Source organism: Acinonyx jubatus, chromosome B4 (genome assembly GCF_027475565.1).
Source record: "Acinonyx jubatus isolate Ajub_Pintada_27869175 chromosome B4, VMU_Ajub_asm_v1.0, whole genome shotgun sequence".
In the NCBI taxonomy this organism is placed as follows: Eukaryota; Metazoa; Chordata; class Mammalia; order Carnivora; family Felidae; genus Acinonyx; species Acinonyx jubatus.
Genome location: NC_069387.1, coordinates 54010091 through 54029976, shown reverse-complemented (window position 1 = coordinate 54029976; position 19886 = coordinate 54010091). Strand labels below are relative to the sequence as shown.

Sequence of the window (19886 nt, the reverse complement as noted above, 5' to 3'; positions counted from 1 at the left end):
GTATTGAGCTCCTGCTTTGAGCCAGGTCCTAAATGCATGACTCAGCTCGTTTTTTCTTTTCTTTTTTATTGCTTTCAGGCAAAATATCTGAACCTTGCAGTGATTGTATAGGTATGACATGATAATAATGTGCACAAATAGTTGACATACAGAGTGATGAGGGCTGCAACTATTTTATACAGTTGTCCTCCCTGGTCAAGCATGTGTGCTCTTAAAGGGCAAGAATCTTGGTTTTCATCTTTGTTTCCTCAGTGACATTATGGTGCCAGACCCATAGTTGTGCTTAGCTCTTGTTTAACAAATGAGTTATCTGAGTGAATCTTAGGTAGAAGGGCAATTTGATTAAATCTAGTGATATTTACTCATTAACTGAACTAAAAGTAACTGGTGGAATTTCAGAGTAAACTAAGTGACCTGGCTTCCAGGATTCTTTCCAATGGTGGCTGTCCATGCATGTCCAGAATGCCGATATTCTGCAATTTCATTGAGCAAATCTGAAAAGTGACATAGAGACTGAGAATATCAGCAGCGTAACATGACAGTTGATATTAAAGGATCTGGAGTGATCATAGCCCTGATACAAATCTTTGCTCTAACACAGGGTCATGCTGTGTGACCTTGGGCAAGTCATCTGACCTCTCTAATCCTCAGTTGTCTCTGTATGTGGGGAAAACAAATTTATTGGTGTTGTTACTAGGAATAAGTAAGATAACATAGGTAGGTAGGTAGGTAGGTAGATAGGTAGATGGCACCTGGCACATTTCAGTGCATAATAAAAGGAAGTTATTTATTTAATGAATCTCTCCTGAGCTTGCTGGCATCAGAATCAAAATAAATCAAAGATAATAGCTCATGAACAGACCATAAAAAATATCCAACTATGCTTTTTTATTAAATGCACATGCAAAGTGTTTACAGCATTGGAAAACTCAAGAAGTCATTATAGTGTTTGTGACTTATTTTTGTCTTTGGCAGACAGAAGGATTTAAATATCCCAGGCCTTCCTCAGTTCCACCTTCCCCTTCAGGGTCTCAGGTCTCTAGTCCTCAGAGCAGTGATGTGGAAGATGAAGAGGAGGAGCGCTACAATGAGGAAGAGGAGGCTGAAAGGGATCGGTTAAATATCAAGTCGCCATGGTCTCTGGGCCGTGTTCCTCGTGGGAAGAAAAAGCTGCATGGTGAATACAAGAACTGAATTCCACGCTTGTAGAACAGAACTAATGTAGTAAGAACATAGTAAGAATGATTACTTAAAGACATGAAAATGCTACAGATTTCTTTTTCTTCTTCCATTACAACAGGATTTATTCTCTGCCTCCAAAGGGGAGAAAATTAAGTGAATGGCAATTTTGTAATTTCTAATAAAGTCCAAGTTATTTTCCCCTACTCCTTTTTCCCCAGTAAATTTAGGCACGAGGAAGAGTGTTCATTAAAGGAGGAAGACTAGATGTGGGGTGTTGTTGTTGTTGTTGTTTTAAGTAGGCTACAAATGTGGGACTTGAATTCACAACCTTGATATCAGGACCTGAGCTGAGATCAAGAGCCAGATGCTTAACCGACTGAGTCACCCAGATGCTCTTAGAAATGTTTTTAAAATGGTTAATGTCAGCAATAAGAATTTTCATTTGCTAGTGTTTATTTTTAAGTGATCATCACCATAATCCTTTGCTTAGTAGTATTTATACAGCTTCCATAACTACCAAACAAGCCTCCCAGTTTCCCCACAAAGGATCCTGATCTCAGCCCTGAATGTCCACTGCAAACATATTTTAATTAACTCAGTCTTTAGTGATTATTTCCATGTTTCACATGAGTCAGAACCATGAATTTCTATCTAGCTTTGTAGATAATCAAAATCCATAAGAAAACAAGCTACCTTAAATCCAGATCCTGATACCTATTCGTGCATATTTACAAGGTCATGTCTCAACTTAATGATGGGAAGATGTTACCATCTGTACTATGCCATCTGACTGAACCAATTTTTCTGTTCTTTAAAAGGAAAGGTTTTTCAAAAACTTGGTCAATCAATCAGTCTTCTATAAATGATGAATTGTTAAATCCAAATGAATTAATATGTCAATATCAACATATCAATTAAGCCTTCATTGATGTCTTGTAAATAAGACATTTAATAAGATAACTTGTAGAAAGCACCTACTATGAAATAGTGCCTTGTAAAGGATAACATTTAAAACTGTCTTTTAAAAAATTAGCAAAAAGAAAATATAGAGTCTACTTAATTATAATAAGAACAATGTTTCTAAACACATCCATGATGTGCTTAGGGACATTGTTGAGTGATTGTAAACATATCTTTGTTTTAAATGTAATTAAACCTAAGAGCTCCTGGGTGGCTGTCCATTGAGTGTCCAACTCATGGTTTTGGCTCATGTCATGATCTCACGGTTTGTGGGATCGAGGCCTATGTTGGGCTCTGCGCTGAGCACAGAGCTTGTTTACCATTCTCTTTCTCTATCTTTGCCCTTCTCCCACTCTGTCTCTCTCAATATAAATTTAAAAACTTTAAAAAAATTATGAAATGTAATTACTTCTAAATAGGCAAAAAAAAAAAAAAGAAACCACCTTCATTCTTGGATTGTTTTTTCCCCCACAACTTGAGTATTGTTACATTTAGATCACAGTGAAAACCTTGGTTGGCATATCAGTTGACCTATATATGCAGAGCTTTTAAAAAAGTTTTAGTCTGTTCAGTGTGGGATTGTCGATGGCAACAAGGGAAGAGTAACAACCACCATGGGTCTGGGTTGAATGGCTCAGGACTAGGGGAAATCTGTAATCTAGCTCTCCACTGCTTGCCCCATTGATGAGAACAAAGGCAAGAAAAATGCAGTTTATGTTGAATCTCCTTACAGCCTGCAGCCCACTGATAGATGCAGGACATGACATGCCTCAAGGGGTTCACGGCTGCCTTAATGCCTTAATGTTTATATTTCATTAAAGACTAAAAGCAACCTTATCTTGACAATAGCTAAATCTTCAAGGTCCTGCAAGACCCTGCTTTCAGCATACAAAAATTTCTTGGAAACTTATGTTACCTCTACCCCAACCCCCTCCACAAACTTAAAATATATAATCAGTCATCCCTCATATTTGTAGATACAGCTCTTTCTGCCCATGGGTCCTGTCCCCATGCTATAATAAAATCACCTTTTTGCACCAAAACTATCTCAGAAATTCTTTCTTAGCTGTTCGCTCTCAAACTGAAACTTCAAATCGCATCACCATTGTTAAGAAAAAGTAGATGAATGGTGGATATATGCCATAAATCAGGTCACAATGGAAGATGATTGCAAACTCACCTCATTTAGGGCCCAGGAGAAAGGGAAATAAATTACCTAAAGCCTAATCCTTGAAATATGCCCTGTGCATGCCAAATTAACCCAACATCTGCAGAGCAGTTTGGGAAGGTCTGCACAGGGAGTCAGAAAATAGGAGATGGATTTGTATTATAATGTAGATATTCACTTGCTGAAGTGCCAGAAAGATCTCATGATAAAAAGGGGTTTCAGTGTTACAATAACAATGAAAATATATTCCTAGTAAGGGGGCACAATACGTCTATTCAAATGATACCTTGGTTGGCAACTGGTTAGTCTATTGTTATTGAAAGCATGAGATTTCCTCCGTAAAATAGCTTCTTAATAAAACATTTTAAAATTCAAGTGCTTTTTTTTTTCTGAATGAAAGAATAGTTCTCTGATTAGAAAGGAGTACAAATGATAGGGCACGTGGAAATGAACTGACTTGCAAACACCTGTTTTTTTTTAATGTTTATTTATTTGAGTGAGAAGGTGTGCACACACATGCATATGCACACACATACACACACACACACACACACACACACAAGTGGAGGAGGGGAAGAGAGAGGGAGACAGAGAGAGAGAGAGAGAGAGAGAGAGAGAGTCCCAAGCAGGCTCTGTACTGTCAGCACAGAGCCTGACACGGGGCTGGATCCATGACCCTGGGATCATGACTGAACTGAAATCAAGAATCAGACACTTAACTGATGGAGCCACCCAGTGCCCCAGCCAGTGCAAAGCCAGGCATGTTTCTACCCTGGACTCGGTCCTCTATTCAGACAGCTGCTGCCACTGGACTCCATCCCCTTGCTCCAGTCATTTACTGTCCTTTCCCCAAGACTGACAAAGCCAGGTGAAGAGCAACAAATAGGGCTGTTAGTAGGTGACTCTGTTTCTAGCATAGTGCCTTATACACAGTTGTTGCACAAATGAATGGTCTTATTGGGAGAAACACAAGTGCAAGAAAATGGATGTTTTTCAAGAATGTATGTCTTCATAAATTGGAGTACAGGAACCATAGAAAATAGTGTGTGCCTGACCAGCCATCAAGACATGTTTCATGCATTGCACCACCCTTCCTTCCACGTCAAGAGTTAGGGTGCACAGAGCTGGTTTTATATATACTGATGAGACTAGAACATGTGACAAGTGCTCTGCTAATAGTTTCCCACAAGGAGGACTCAGGAGAGGGACTGGTCAAGGTGCTTGGAGAGGTCCAAAGGGTGAAGATATACTTCTATGAAGACATGTGAGGGATACAAAGAAGAGGTCATATTAGAAATAAACTCTTACTAATGGAATTTATAGTCCAGTAAGAGGAAACCAACAGGTGACATCCCCACTTCCCTTTCTCCTGGCGCTGAAGCAAAATAATGTAACTTATTTTGATTACCAATCAAGGTTGATAGGATACAGATGTTTATTTCTCATAACCAGATAAAGGGGAAATGCTAGTTGGAGGCTGGTTTTAACATGCCAGGGCCTCTGCCGTCCCTCTCCTCATGGGATCATTATGGTGCTGTTGGGGGAGAGGAGGCACCCACTGGGGAAACCCAGGGGAAAAAAGAGTAATTGAGAGCCCATGCTGGGGGCCAGATGGCAAAAGATGAGAAAGGATACAGAAGCAAACAGGGAAGAGCAGTGGACACTGTCCTGTCCAGTGGGAGCTGTCCACCTGAAGGAAGTGGTATTCTAGGACATGGATGTGACTTGCAGGCAGGTATTTCCCAATTTTAAAATATAAGCCATACAATGTGAACATTTTTTGTTCATTTCAGTTTTGAAAAAGATAGAAATAAAGAGAACTGAAAAATATCCCAAGACAGACAGAATGTTATAGCAGCTGGGCAGAGGGGCCTGTATGCAACTACTATGTTAATCAGCACATCTGTATGGCAGAACAACATTCAAGGAATTCAGGCGCCTATAATATACTTGGTATTCTATACAATATTAATAGTATTATAATATAACACTGTATTATTTTAATAGCTGTTGGTCATTTCGAAGGTTTTTTTTAATGTTTATTTTTGAGAGAGAGAGAGAGAGAGAGAGAGACAGAGCACGAGTGGGGGAGGGGAAGAGAGAGAGGGAGACAGAATCCGAAGCAGGATCCAGGCTCTGAGCTGTCAGCACAGAGTCTGACGTGGGGCTCAAACTCACAGACCACGATATCATGACCTGAGCCAAAGTCAGATACTTAACCAACTGAGCCACCCACATACCTCCTGAAAGCTTTTAAAAACTCTGTTTTAGTGTGAAATACTTGAGGTTGTTCTGCTTAGTTGTGGGAAGAATTATTTCACATGATAGGGTTTTAAAATATTCTTGGAATAAGCATGATGTTTAAATAGCCAATATGTATCAGTCTATGTCAGATGAGTAAAATCTCAATATACTGGATACAAGCACTATCTAGAAAATCCACTTTAAAGTCAATTCATAATAAATGACAGGTGTCTATATAATACCACATAGTTTTTTTAATGCTAGCATATTAGTTTTTGCAAGAGATCTGTGTTACATTAACTTGAATATAGTTTCATTATTCAATTATGAAACAAGATACAGCCAAATCTTATAAGCAAGGTTTTGACTTCATAACACAGTGAAACTGTAATCTCAAGGTACAGATACATTCACATAAAGGTATTCTTTAGCTACTGAATAATGGCTATATATTGATGACAATAAGAATTCACAATGTTTTCCACTTATGACATTTATCAATAATAGCTCTCAATTAATTAGGTCAAAAAATTAACATGGTGATCACATTCCAATTCCAAAAAAATAGGTTATTATGCTTGCTGTGGATATGTGTGTGTGTGTTACTGCATGTGTGTGTTTTTTTCAGACAGTTTTGAACCTAAGTTCAAAGTTTTGAGAAGGACCAGATTGGGCATATCACTCTGTACTGATGTTATCAGGGTGTTTTATGTAATGTTTTAAGGTAAAATAAAGCCTAGAACTCTAGCTAATTAGAGTAAGCAGACTCTTTGAATCTGTTTAGCTGTGAAAAATGAGTTGCCTCTGAAAAACTGGTTTGTTCCTTTTGTACAATGTACACAGGAACAGAGTGTGTCTCCATCTGCTTATTTCCCAGTAAGTCCCAGAATTCAGGGAGATCCCCAAATAACACAAAGGGAAGCTCTCCATTGTGGAACCTTCTACCAGCTTCAGAGATCATGCCCTCTTTCAGCAACTACACTGAAGTGTTCTTATCACAGGGCTTCTTCCCAGTCAACTCCTTCCTCTTCCCTTCTTAATTTATGTCTCCTAGATGAACTATTAAGAGAACACTCTACTCTTTCCCATCCTGCCATGCCTCCCCATCCCCCCACCCATGAAGATGGGAAAAAGGTAGAAAAGGAGACGGAGATCTGCTGCTGAGTGACAAGACAATGCAAGGGGTAACAGAATGAAAAAAAAAACCAACAACTGAGAATCACTAGATCAAGACAGACTCGTTTTAACAAAAAGAAAGCACACTCTAAAGAGTCGCTGGCCTTATGCTTAATTCTAAAGGGGACTAAGACACAAGGTGACCTAAACAGGACCAGAAGCAATGAAAGAAGGTGATGCTCTCAGCTAAGAACTCTACATTACCTTTGTTGCTGGAAAGAATGAAACTGGTTGTGCATGTTCCTAAGATTACAACTGAAGTAAAAAGCCTCCAAAGGCTTTATTTACATGCTCATGTTTTCAACAAGAACAGAACTGTATTTGAATGTAATTTGGTCTATTTTCCCCAGGTTAGTAGTCTTCTAGGATTCTGGTTTGATCAAAGTTTTCTTCTCCAGCTGTGAGAAAAAAAATACATAAAATAAACATAATTCTCCGTGTTTTAAAAGGAGAAAAGATAAGATAAAAAGAACTTTAAAAAACAAACATTTAGCCTCCTAGATTATGTTAACTCCTGCACTTTGCTATGGAGAATCAAAATAAGTGTGTTTTGATCGATTTGGTTTAAAATTTTTTCCCCTCATATCTACACACATAGGGGAACTCACATGTCACATGTCACTCTCTAGAATGAGTGAAACTATAATATGGTATGTTTGGTAGAAATCTGAAAAGGCCACATATCTTGCTCTAAGTGTGCCACATGTCTAAAATATCCACCATTAGGGATGCCTGGGTGGCTCAGTTGGTTAAGTATACAATTTCAGCTCAGGTCATGATCTCGGGGTCCATGAGTTTGAGCCCCACGTCGGGCTCTGTGCTGGCAGCTCGGATCCTGGAGCCTGCTTCAGATTCTGTGTCTCCCTTTCTCTCTGGCCCTCCCCTACTTGTGCTCTCTCTCTCTCAAAAATAAATAAACATTAAAAAAATTAAAATAAATAAAATAAAATATCCACAATTAGAACCATTAAATTGCATCAAGGCACTGTTTCCCTGTTTCCTATTAACAATGCATCCTACTTGGAAAGATGACATGGGAATACTTTTGCACATATTCTCTTATTACCTGAGCTATACTAGGCCTGGGGAGGAAATGAAACAAAAAGAGGAGACCCTTGTTAGCTGGATGGGATTGCAAAACTTTAGAGCATGAGGTATCACTTCCGGGGCAGGATAGCTAAGAAGTCAGATGATAGCAGGTTCCTGGGACTGTAACAACGGGGCAGAAGAGCTAAAACTTACCATGGTGTCAGGACTGGGAGTTGCCAGAGGAAAATGCATCTCCTAACCTTCCTTAAGATTATTTCTAGATAAAATCACATTCCTTTAGTTAGTTACAATATAATTCAAATGTCTGAGTTACATTTTAACTTGAATGGCTAGCACATTTTAGAATATTACAGATGATGGGCTGCTCTTTAAAGAGAAGGGGGAAAAAAAACTCTGTAAGAAGTGCATCCTTGTATATCAGTTACTAAAATAAAAATTAACTATATAAAATAAGAGTCTACCAAGTAATACTTAGGGATTTTAGAATAAAAATATTAAAGGCAGCTAGTAATGAATATATCATATGTAAATCCAAAACTTTCTCATCAATTCAAAGTAATAAAATTTTGTTCCCTTATTTCATCACCAGAAACAAGCTACTGTGGAAACTTAAATGACTACAAAATTACATTTATTTTCCAGGGAGCCTGGTGGTTCAGTCGGTTAAGTGTCCAACTCTTGATTTCGGCTCAGGTCATGATCCCAGGGTCATGGGATTGAGCTGCATGCCAGGCTTTGCACTGAGCATGGAGCCTGCTTGGCATTCTCTCTCTCTCTACCCCTCTCCTCCACTCGTGCTCTCTCTCTCTAGAATAAAAAATTTTAAGTTATATTTATTTTCCAAAAAAAACTTGAAATTGGGACCTATAATCACACACCCTTTCCTAAAGTTTCTAATGAAGATTCTTCTTCCTCTCTTTAATTTTTTTTAATGTTATTTATTCTCGAGAGAGAGACACACACACACACAGACACAGCGTGAGCAGGGGAGGGCCAGAGAGGGAGACACAGAATCCAAAGCACACTCCAGACTCTGAGCTGTCAGCACAGAACCAGACATGGAACTCATGAACCGTGAGATCCTGACATGAGCCAAGGTCAGATGCTTAACCGACTGAGCCACCCAGGGGCCCCTTTCTTCCCCTCTTTGAAATTACCCCCCCCTTTCATTCTAGCTCACTTTTTATTTATTTATTTTCTTTCTGGCTTCACACATCTTCCCAAAAACCAAATCAAAAATGTCTCCTTTAATCCATCTTCGCCAGCGATCTCCTAACACATTTCAACAATCAGTAAGCGTGCCTGCTGAATGTCCAATAGTAAAGGTCATCTTGGATGCAGCATCCTCTATCCATGATCCAACTACTTCTCACCTTTTCATTGCAAGAGTGCTGAGAGCCAGGACAGGTAGCACTGCTTACTTCTTGTCCCCAATTCGCTCTCAACAAGGTTTCAGAAGGGGCATGGCAGTGGCAAGTAGTATCACTGGGCAGGGGCTGAGCTAAAGTCCTGTGAACTGCTATTCAGTGACCCGTCCTAGCCAACAGGATCTTCCTTTCCATTGATTTCTGTACTCTTACTAACCATTCTGCTCCATGTGATGCTTTAATCACTCCTTTCTTGGAACTCTCCATTCTTGATTTCTGGATATGCTGTTATTCTGGTTCTCCTCTTACATCCCTGCCTTCTCCTTTAAAAGTCCCTTCACTGATATGACTTTCCTCTATTCCCCTTAATCTCTAGGTACTCTCCAAGGCAAATCCTTTATTGTCTGCCCTTCTCCTGTTATATCTGAGGCCTAGAAGAGATTTCCATTTTCATGGTTTCACTCTTTATTAACTGGTTCTGAATTCCAGTAGTTCCCATATCTGACTGACCATCAGAATCATTTGGGGGAACTTTTCAAGGATACAGATTCTGAGGCCTCATTCAAGTTTTACAGAATCAGAATCTCTGGGTCTAAGGCTGAGCCATCTGTATTTTGAGGACTCTCTCCAGTTAACTCCAATGGAACCAGTCCATAGATGGATAATTGAGAACCACTGACCTACACTCCTTTACTCACTGGACTGTCTCTGTCATCTCAAACTGAACTTCCATTATATCCACAGAAATTTTCATTCCTCACCAGCATAACCATTTCAAACTCCCATAATACCACTTCAAAAATGTGCTTGTTCTGGATTCCCTTTTATCCTTTCGGTGAATAGTTACTTATTCTTCCTTCCAGGATACCTCGGAGTGGAGCCTCTCTGTCCATTCCTGACTGCTCCACCTCATCTCCTCACTCCTGTGGTTTCCTTTCACTTTCCTTGGCTTCTCCCTGATCCCCATCTGTGGTCTTTCCTGTTCGATACAATGCATTTGAGAGACGGCAAGATATAATGGAGAGAGCAGTGGAATCACTTGGACCTGAGTTAAAATCCCAACGTGGCTTTTTACCAATTGCATGACTTTAGGAAAGTAAACACACTTCATAAAGGTTCAGTTTTCTCAGCTATAAAGGTTAGCATTCATATCTGACACAGGCAGATGTTCCTATATTGTAGATATTGTTACTGTTCTTATTGTTACTCTCTGAACCATAATCATTGTTTTATTGTTACTCTCTGTGCCATAATCAGATTCATCCTCCTTCACCATGTCATCATTCTGCTGTGAATCCAGAGGACTTCTTACTGATTCTCAAACAAAGACAAATTATCTTCATTCTTCGTCTCGGTTCTAGTAAGTACCAGCTATGTAATAGTGGGCAAGCTACTTAATCTTTTTGTGCCTCTATTTCCTCACCTGGAAAGTGTGGATAATAATGTCCTTACCTCCCAGGGTTACTATGAGGGCTAAAAGTATTGACCTATATCATATGCTGAAACAGCACCTGGCCCCCTGCATTATAGTAAGCCCTCAACAACTAGTAGCTCCGGGCAGTAGTAATAATAGCAGTAATGGTCGTCCTAGCTCTAACATAACCACTCCTCCTGCGTTCTGCTATTCCACTGACTGCTCACCCCATCATTTTGCTGCAAAGATTGTTCTCATTCCTGCTTCCCCTTAATCTGCTTTCTTCTCCGCCTGCAAGTTAGCTGGCGCCTAGCAGGCATAAATGCATATTTGCTCAATTAAGTATTATAATCCCCACTACCCATCCACGTTGACCTCGGCCTTGCACTGAGTTCAGAAGACCTCCAATCCCACTCTCTTGCATTTGCTTCTCATCGGTATTTTTTTTTTCCCAAGAAAACCATAAGCTTGAAGCTGGAAAATACGTTTTGCTCTTTTTTCCTCCTCATATGGCCCATCCAATAGTAGGCACCAAGGATATGTCTTCTCCATTAGCATACGTGTCAGAGCACAAGGCCAGCAGCCTGTGCTTTGATCACCAGACCACTTGCTATATATATATATATATATATATATATATATATATATATATTTTTTTTTTTTTTTTTAATATTTAAAATTTTAAATTATGTCACAATATGGCATCATTACAATTTTTGAGAGGGAACATTCTAGGTCTAAATAATGCTTTGATGACCTCTATTGTTAATAGTAACTAAAACTATGTACCTTGTTCCAATTGGCTCTCATAGCAACCCTGCACATGGGTATCATTATTCCATTTTACCAATAAGGATACTAAGACTCAGGGTCATCCAGCTAGTAAAGCAGCAGAACAAGGATTTGAACCCAGTCTGTTACATACTCCAAAGCCCTGACTTATCTAGTAGCAAGATGCCTTAATTCAACTAGTGGTTTCAATGCTACATGGACAGAGTGTCTCTATTTTTAAAAAAATTTTTGAAATGTTTATTTATTTTTGAGAGGCAGAGCACGAACTGGGGAAGGGCAGAAAGAGACACAGAATCTGAAGCTGGCTGCAGGTTCTGAGCTGTCAGCACAGTTCGATGTGGGGCTGGAACTCACCAGCCGTGAGATCATGACCTGAGCGAAGTCGGATGCCTAACTGACCAGGCCACCCAGGTGGTCCAGAGTGTCTCTATTTGAAAATTATACCTAATCTTCATATAGAAGCAGCTGTATAGGATAATGAAAATTACACAGGCTTAGAATCTATTAGGATCAGCCATAAGATACTGCTACATATGCAAGTAAAAACTATTTCATTGTCAACAATTTCATTTGGCCCAGTCTTTAATAGTGAGCAATTGGATTTAACATTTTTAAACCTCTTTGGCTTCAGTTTTATTAACTGTATATAATGAGGTTGAACTTTGAACATTTTTAGTGCTAGAGTTCTAAGTGAAAATAAGGTCACAATAGGCTCTGGTTTATGAAATTAATATGAAATTCCCCAGTGTCCTCAAGGAAATGTTTTCATGTTCTTGGGGACTCACGTTAATGAGAAATGTGCTAGTGTTTATATAAGAAAGATGTATGAATTGTTTGTGGAGGGGGGCAACTGTTAATTATATTCAAAAATCTGAACAAAGGCAACTTGGTATTCAACACAGAATCCCAAAAGTGATCAAAGCTTCCCTGTCCCGCAGTTGAAAGCGGTCACATATTTGTACCTTCTTGTGGTCTCTGCAAGGAAGCCAGTAGCAGAGCTGCTGTCTCTGGAAGAGTTAGTAGCTGGGGATTTGGGCTTCGTCTTTCTGGAGAAATAAAAGTGTATACACATTCTTATTAGCATTTAAATATTCCTGTAGTAGATAAACCCTATTCTGATATACTATAAATAGAAAAACCCTTATAAAATAGGTTTTTGATGCCTTAGCCAAGGATGCCCCTTCCACAGAGGGCTGATTTTTATGAATTGAAACATTTCACACTTCCCTTGGACGTTACTTACAATTGGTTTTGCTGTGTATTACATATATGGAAAGGAATTTAAATATACTGCAGACAATGCCATGAAAGGAGAGTGCATTAGCATAAAGGACCCTGAGTAACTTTTCCCTTCAGAGCTTAACATGGGATGTCTGGGCAGAAACATCTGGATGGGATGGATTCTCCTTGGAGTCTCCACTACTTCCTCTCTCATTCGTTCAAAGCAGTTTGAAATAATAATCTATATTCTTGGCCACACATAAGGAAAATAACAGTCCCTGGCCCTACTCTTAATGGCCCCTGCCTATGAACTATTTCCGGTTTTGAGCTGCTTTAGAGCCCTTTCTAGTAATGAATAGGAGCGTACATTTGAAGTTTCCGGGAAAAACACTAGTTTAATAACAAGAACATTGAAGAGGAAACCGTGTAAAGGTCTTGCCAAAAGCGGGGAGGTACATTTAGAGGCAGTTGCACAGTTCTCACTCCTCCTCCTCCTCCTTGACTCCTCGAACGTGAAGCCCAGGCCTGGCCTGTCTCTGGATAACCCCCACCCCCGGGACCTCTGCACACCCGTCGGCCAGAGGGCGGTCGGAGCAGCCGAGGCCCAGTTCAGCTTCGGGAGCGTCAGCCCCAGCCTCAGCCGCGCACCAGTGCGCGGTGCCCTGGCTGCCAGCTTGGACTCAGCCCTGGCTGGCTCTCCCCCAGGGTGGCCCCGGAGCCACGTCCCTCCCGGAGCGGAGCCGCAGTTGTTCGGCGCCTGGCCGAGCGCGCCCTGCCCGCTGAGTCCTGCTGCCAGTCTCCGGACCGCCCCCCTCTCCTTGGCTCACTCACCCGGGGGCGGCCGGTCCGAGAGGTCCTTCTTCCGACTCTGGTCCGAGATGAAGCGGCGCCCCTCTGCAAAGGCGAGACGCGGGGCTGAGCTGGCCGGCTAAACACTCAACAATCGCGGTTAAAATGGGCTCCGCGCCGCGGGTCCCCAGGTCAGGAGGGGTGGGTCCGCGGCGGCGCCCTGGGTCCGCGCGGTTTTCGGGCGCTCGTCGCGCACCCCCGGACTGCACCAAGCGCCCTTTACCAGCGCCCCGCCCCTGCGCTGCCCGCCCCCAGACGACCCCTGCCCCCACGCCTGTCTGCGCCGAGCCGGGACCGGCCAGAGCACTTCCTGCACCTCCTGCACCCAGCCGGTACCTGCCCGCGCCCGGCCCGCCACGGCGCATGGGCTTTTGAGCGGTGGTCGGGTTCACAAGCCCGTGGGGGTGTTTCCCAGGCCAGTCTGCAGTCTTCCTGTGCGGCAAGAGCCAGCAACCCTCCACTTGAGGATGGAGAATTTCTAACAATCAGGGAGTCTTTTTCTTCCGTTGCCACACCCCCCCCACCCCCACTCTGTCCTGCAGGATGACCTCGGCTATTAAGGGAACACACTCGATATTACTTTCTCCCCACGCATCTATCCCATGGATTCTTACACCCCTAAAGATCTTCCTTTATTGATGTAGGGAGAGCAAAGTATTTGGAACGTACGTGCACCCTTCAGATAGAGCATAGATTGGGGAGTCCAGTTCCTTCTCTCAAAGAGTCCCTACAACCCAGGTAGAAGAGAAAAGCGGTTAATAACACAATGTAGCCCAGTCCTCTATTAGAAAAAAGAAAGAAAGAGGGGGAGGGAGGGAGGGAGAAGAGAACAAAGAAAAGAAAAGGAAGGGAGGGAAAGAACATCCAGGAGCCCCGGTGTTTGCGTTTGATTACCTGTGGCGCGCTGCTGGAATTTCCTATGAAAGAAAACACTAGAAAAAGAGCCAAGGTTGTTGCCACCAGACTTCCGAGTCCCTACAAGAAAAGATCAAAGAAAGTAGTTTCTGCGCCTATAGGATCTTCTACTCCATTACACCCGAACAATTACAAACCTCTTACTTTTCGACGTGATCTATTTTTGATAATTATTTTTAATAACACTTAGCATGTGGGGGAGAGGGTGATTCCCTAGTCTACCTTGTAATTAATCCGCAAGGGAGTTCTCTTTGTAAGAAAAAGTAGAAATATGTTATTTCCATTAATTCACTAAAATGACTGATTTTTTTGAAGTAAAATCAAATGATTTTTATATTTTAAGGCATATTGTTTAAATATCCGTTAGCTTATAAAATGCTTATTAAAGATAAAATGGGTAAGAAACTATAAAGCGTTTCATAAAATAGCTTAAAAGTCTCAAGTAAGTAAAACTTCTACTTACCTTCATGTTCTGCTCCTTTCCAGAACCTGAGGTAACTACAACTTTGCCTGTCAGTTTTCTAATCTTGTTCTGAGAGTGGGGCTTTTAAATCTTAGTGTCTAGGACCCCTCCGGATCTTCAGCAGAGTTAGGGAGTCCATAGGGACTTCTTGTCAGTAGTAAGATTGAGAGGATCTGATGATTTTTGCAGGGAGATTCATTTGCAGGAAGTAGAGAAATGATTGATGAGTGGGCATCACTTATTTAGATACTGACCACATCAGCCAGGAGATATCCTGAATATATCAGAATCATCGTTTTTTGCTTTTCCCACTAGCTTCCCAAAGTAGTTATTAGTAGTAGTAGAGACAATGATTAACAAGCCCAGGCTGAATCAAAAGTAAATGAATACAGTAAGCAAACTTGTTTTGGGTAGCTAGCTATCAAAGCTATCACTGATGACTAAAGATGAATCCTTTGGGCAGAAATGAAAAGGTTAGGGGATTTCAATGGAATTTTACATCAATCCTTCACCTAAGTATCCATTCGATTCTTTAACAAACATTTATTAAAAGCCTACTATGTATTGGACATTTCTTCTTTTAGTTCAAGGGACACAGCCATGCATTAAAAAGACACCTTCTCTGCTGTGATCAAGCTTATCTTCCAGTCAGGGGAGAAATACCGTAAACTAGTAAACAGGTAAATAAGGTAATTCAAAACTGTTTTAAATGCTTTATAAAGTAAAAATAAGCTAGGTGATGTGATAAGGTAAGTGGTGGGCTGGTTCAGGGAAGGCAACAATTGAAGGGGTCTGGAAGGATCAGGTAGAATCAGACATGAGATGAGTTAGAGTGAGAATTAGTGTAACAGGCAGAGTAAAGAAAAGCAAAATCTTGGGATGACAAAGAGCTTGGCTTGTTTGAGGAATAGGGAGGAGACCAATGAGGCCAAAGCTAAGTTGGTCACAGGGTGATAGGCGAGAGCACTTGGAAATGAGGTTGGAGAGGAAGAATTGGACCAGTTCATGTGCAAACATGGTTATAAGCAAAAGTGATGATGGCTTAGATTTGGGTGGTACTTGCAGGGAATGGAGAGGTGTAAATGAATTTGGGATAGATGTTAGAGATAGAAAATGTAGAACCTGTGGATAAATGGGATATGAGAGTATAAGAAAAATAAATCAAGGATGAATTTTGGGTTTTTGGCTTAAACATTGGGTATGATAAAGCCATTACTGAAATTGGAGACTTCATAAGGAGTCAGTTAAAGAGACGGAAATTAAATTTGAATATTAAAATTAAAATATGCATTAAGCATTCAAGTTGAAATGTTAAGTAGGCAGTTGGAAATGCAAAACTCTACAGAGCTCAGCAAAGAGGTCACCAGCCTATAATTTTTTTTAATGTTTTTTATTTATTTTGAGAGGAAAAGAGAATATGTGAAAGGGGGAAGGGCAGAGAGAGAGGGAGACAATGGGGCTCAAACCCACGAACCCAGAGATCATGACCTGAGCCAAAGTTGGATGCTTAACCAACGGAGCCATCAGGCACCTGCGTAGTACAACCTTTTAATAAAGCATGAAGCATGTTTACCAATAGACACAAACATCTTTAGTGTCTCTCCAATAGGAATCCAAAGCTCACTCAACTAACCAAGTAAGGCACCCAAATGCCCCGAGACTTTTTTCTAAAGGCAGAATTCACATTTAAGAATTCTATGAATTTTAAGGAAGGAAAAGGATTGGAATTGAACAAGAACACCTAGAGACTAAGAGGAGTTACAAAAGAGAAGCAGGGGGGCACCTGGGTGGCTTAGTCAGTTGAGCATCCAAATTCAGCTCAGGTCATGATCTCATAGTTTATGAGTTCAAGCCCCACATCTGGCTCACTGACTCACTGCTGTCAGCACAGAGCTTGCTTCAGATACTCAGTCCCTCTCTCTCTGCCCCTCCCCTGCTTGCACTCTCTCAAAAATAATTAAAAGAAGAAGAAGAAGAAGAAGAAGAAGAAGAAGAAGAAGACGACGACAAGAAACAGGGACAGAGCTATGAAAACAAACATACAGAGATAAACAGGAGGAGAGCCAGCAAAACAAGTTGAGGTGAAGCAATAAAAAAGAAAAGAGAAATTTCCAGAGATCATGAGGCCATGGAAGCCAGCAGAATATCTAACAATGTTGGAAGGTCAAGCTAGATGAGCACTAGGAAGTGTGCACCGGATTTGGGAATGTGATAGCTTTTGAGGCCATAAGCTATATTGGAGTGGGTCTAAAGTGAATAGGATATGAGGAAAGAAAGACAAGTGTGCACAATTTTTAGGTTAGTTTCACTACATTTCACTAAAAGTGGGAAAGAAAAAGTGAATTTTTTTTTAAAGAGTAGATGCTTGAGGATGGTGGAAGTGTGTTACTAATTTTTGGCCTTCCAGTAATATCTGAACCCTTTCATTTTTAGGGAATTCCTAAAGTTTTCTAAATTATGAATTATGGAATAAGAATCTTGGTGGGAGGCAGAGTCTTCCTTCTATTGTACAAGCTGAAAATGCCAGGCACTCACTTTCCCAGCCTCCCTTTGAGCTAGGATATGAGCACATGACACAGGCTTCACCAATCAGACATGCCCACTTGGATGGGAAATCTGGAGCTAAAATGGAGGAAAGTGGGAATTAGGAGAAGCATGTTCTGGTGCCGAAGTGGTTGTGGTAAGTTTAAGTTTCTGGGGGCAATATTGCCTGCCTACAGGGCTAAAGTCAGATTCCAGGATGGTGATACCACCTGCAGTGTCCTGCTAAAATCAGGTTTGTTGGTGTGTCTGAATAACAATTAAGAAACCATTTACCAAACGTGTATGCTGATCGAGATGACCAGGGGAAGGGGACATTAATGATGCTGAACATAAGGTAACTTCAAAAAGGAATGTGTAGAATGCAAGAGGGAAAGGATGCAAAGTATATCAATATTCAGTCGAAACAGTTACATACATAGGCAGATACTGAACAAGGACCTGAGTACCCACCATATGCTAAGGTACCATAGATAAGCAAGATAATCCCTTTCCTCTAAAAGTTAGAGTAGTGCTCCTCAGGAACTAAAATGCATATGAATCACTTGGAAAACTTGTAAAAATGCGGTTTCTGATTTAGTACAGCTAGGGTGAGGTCTGAAATTCTCATTTCTAATAAACTCCCCGGTGATGCTGATGGATGCTACTCTACTGATCCTGAGACATTTTGAGTAGTAAAGCTTTAGATGATATAAGTGACAAAAATGAAACTTTGTGAGTCTGTGTGGCTGGGAAAATGGCTAGCAATAGAAATATCAGGGAGTGTACGGGGAGAGAACAGATACAGTTGATTTGGGATTGAAGTTTGAGGGGCTGATGCTCTCTATCTGCAAATAGATTGTGTAAGAGAGATTAGGATTTGGGCACTTGATATTTAGACTTGCCAGCTGTGAAGACATGAACATAAGGTTAGGTTAGTAAATGAGAATGGAATATAGAAAGTAGTCTGTAGGTAGAAACTCGAGGAATATTTATTCCCTTTAAAGCATAAGTCAAACAAGAAGGAGACAAAGCTGCTCCTGTAGTGTTTCCCAAGGTCTTAGAAGAAGGAAAACATTAAAAACTAAGGACTAAAAGGTTACCATCCAAACTGGATAAAATCATATTTCTTTAAATATTAGATTTTAGGATTTAATTTCAAGGGATGGTAGCAACTTCCAAAAATGAGCAATAAACTAAATAAAATTATATATTGTTTCAAATGAAGTCCTAAGTGAAACCCAAATGTTAGGTCACTCAACAAACAAATAAAATGCCTCTTCCCCCTCTCCCTACCAAAAACACAGAAACATTTTTAGGAAGAGGGACAGGAAAGTGAATCACCAATAAAACCATGTTTTGAATTTATAATTTGAAGGAAAAATGTATGATGTGGCTTGTTTATAAAGGTTTAGGTGATGAATTCACAAGCAGATGCTTTACGTCAAGGCTGCCATTTTCAGTGTAATACGCACAAACGAAGAGAATGGTTTTGACATATTATCAATATTGTAGTCTTATCAAAAGCGGCATAATGCATTTGTTCTAAAATGGCATTGCCTCCCAATATATTTTTTGTTAAATCACAACATTTTAGGACTTTTACATATCTAAACTTAGAGATAGGCTAAGAAAAGTTACTTGATCAAAAAACACTTGAGGGATAAAACCATTCAATTTTGTTCTGCTGATATTATGACCAGGCACCAGACAACTTGGATAAACCTTTTTTTTTTTTAATTTTTTAATGTTTATTTATTTTTGACAGAGAGAGAGAGAGAGAGAGAGAGAGAGAATGAGCGGGGGAGGGGCAGAGAGAGAGGGAGACATAGAATCTGAAGCAGGCTCCAGGCTCTGAGCTGTCAGCACAGAGCCCGACGCGGGGCTTGAACTCATAGACCGTGAGATCATGACCTGAGCTGAAGTCGGATGCTCATCTGACTGAGCCACCCAGGCACCCATTAGTTACACCTTTTTTAAAGACATATTCAACGAGACCATTTTGCCTGTATTACTGATGCTACCTGAATTCTTCCAATCGACTGCAGTGTGCGCAGGCCATTTATACAATAATGGTCACTGTTTAAATCATATTTTTACAAGGTTAGTGATTATTGTGTTCATATAGGCAACACATTATTTTGGGTAAAGTTACTTGGATAATATGGCTATTATACTAATAAAATATCCAAATTACTTCTTTGATGACAGAATAGAGGATTTTGGTATATATGAATGAGGTCATTGGTTCAATCTTCTACTTTGGCTTTATTCTATGCCAGGGCCAGTCTGCCACGTAGGTCAGCTGTCTCACAAATAGAAGTATCTTTCTCAAAGGGCTACCAGTTTCTGATTCAGGGACACAGAAAAGGCCTGCTATCCCAAATAAAACTCCCTGTTCATTGGCCAATGTCTACTGTCTTTCTTTTACTTAAGGTTTTGAACCTTGGGAATCTCTTTTCCATAACCAAATAATACAAAACAAGTGGAAAGTTCTGAGAGGACAAGGATGGACCAGATGTTTCAGTATAGCGGGTCAAAGAAGATATGACAGAGGTGCACTTT

General features: G+C 40.6%; 1 protein-coding gene and 1 non-coding gene across 2 annotated transcripts in view; one reads left to right on the top strand and one right to left on the bottom strand.

Annotated features, from left to right (window-relative positions):
* Positions 1-7682, top strand: part of GYS2 (glycogen synthase 2) — a 56005-nt gene extending 48323 nt beyond the window's left edge. The window contains exon 16 of the mRNA XM_027035702.2: positions 976-7682. Within this exon, the coding sequence (XP_026891503.1) occupies positions 976-1194 (219 nt within the window). The 3' untranslated portion in view covers positions 1195-7682. The remainder of the gene's footprint in view (positions 1-975) is intronic.
* Positions 5789-13671, bottom strand: LOC106967982 (uncharacterized). The gene is made up of 3 exons (XR_008300173.1): positions 13406-13671; positions 12316-12399; positions 5789-7128 (listed from the first exon to the last, which is right to left on the bottom strand). It is a non-coding gene; the product is annotated as an uncharacterized LOC106967982 (transcript).
* Positions 13672-19886: the final 6215 nt, after the last annotated feature.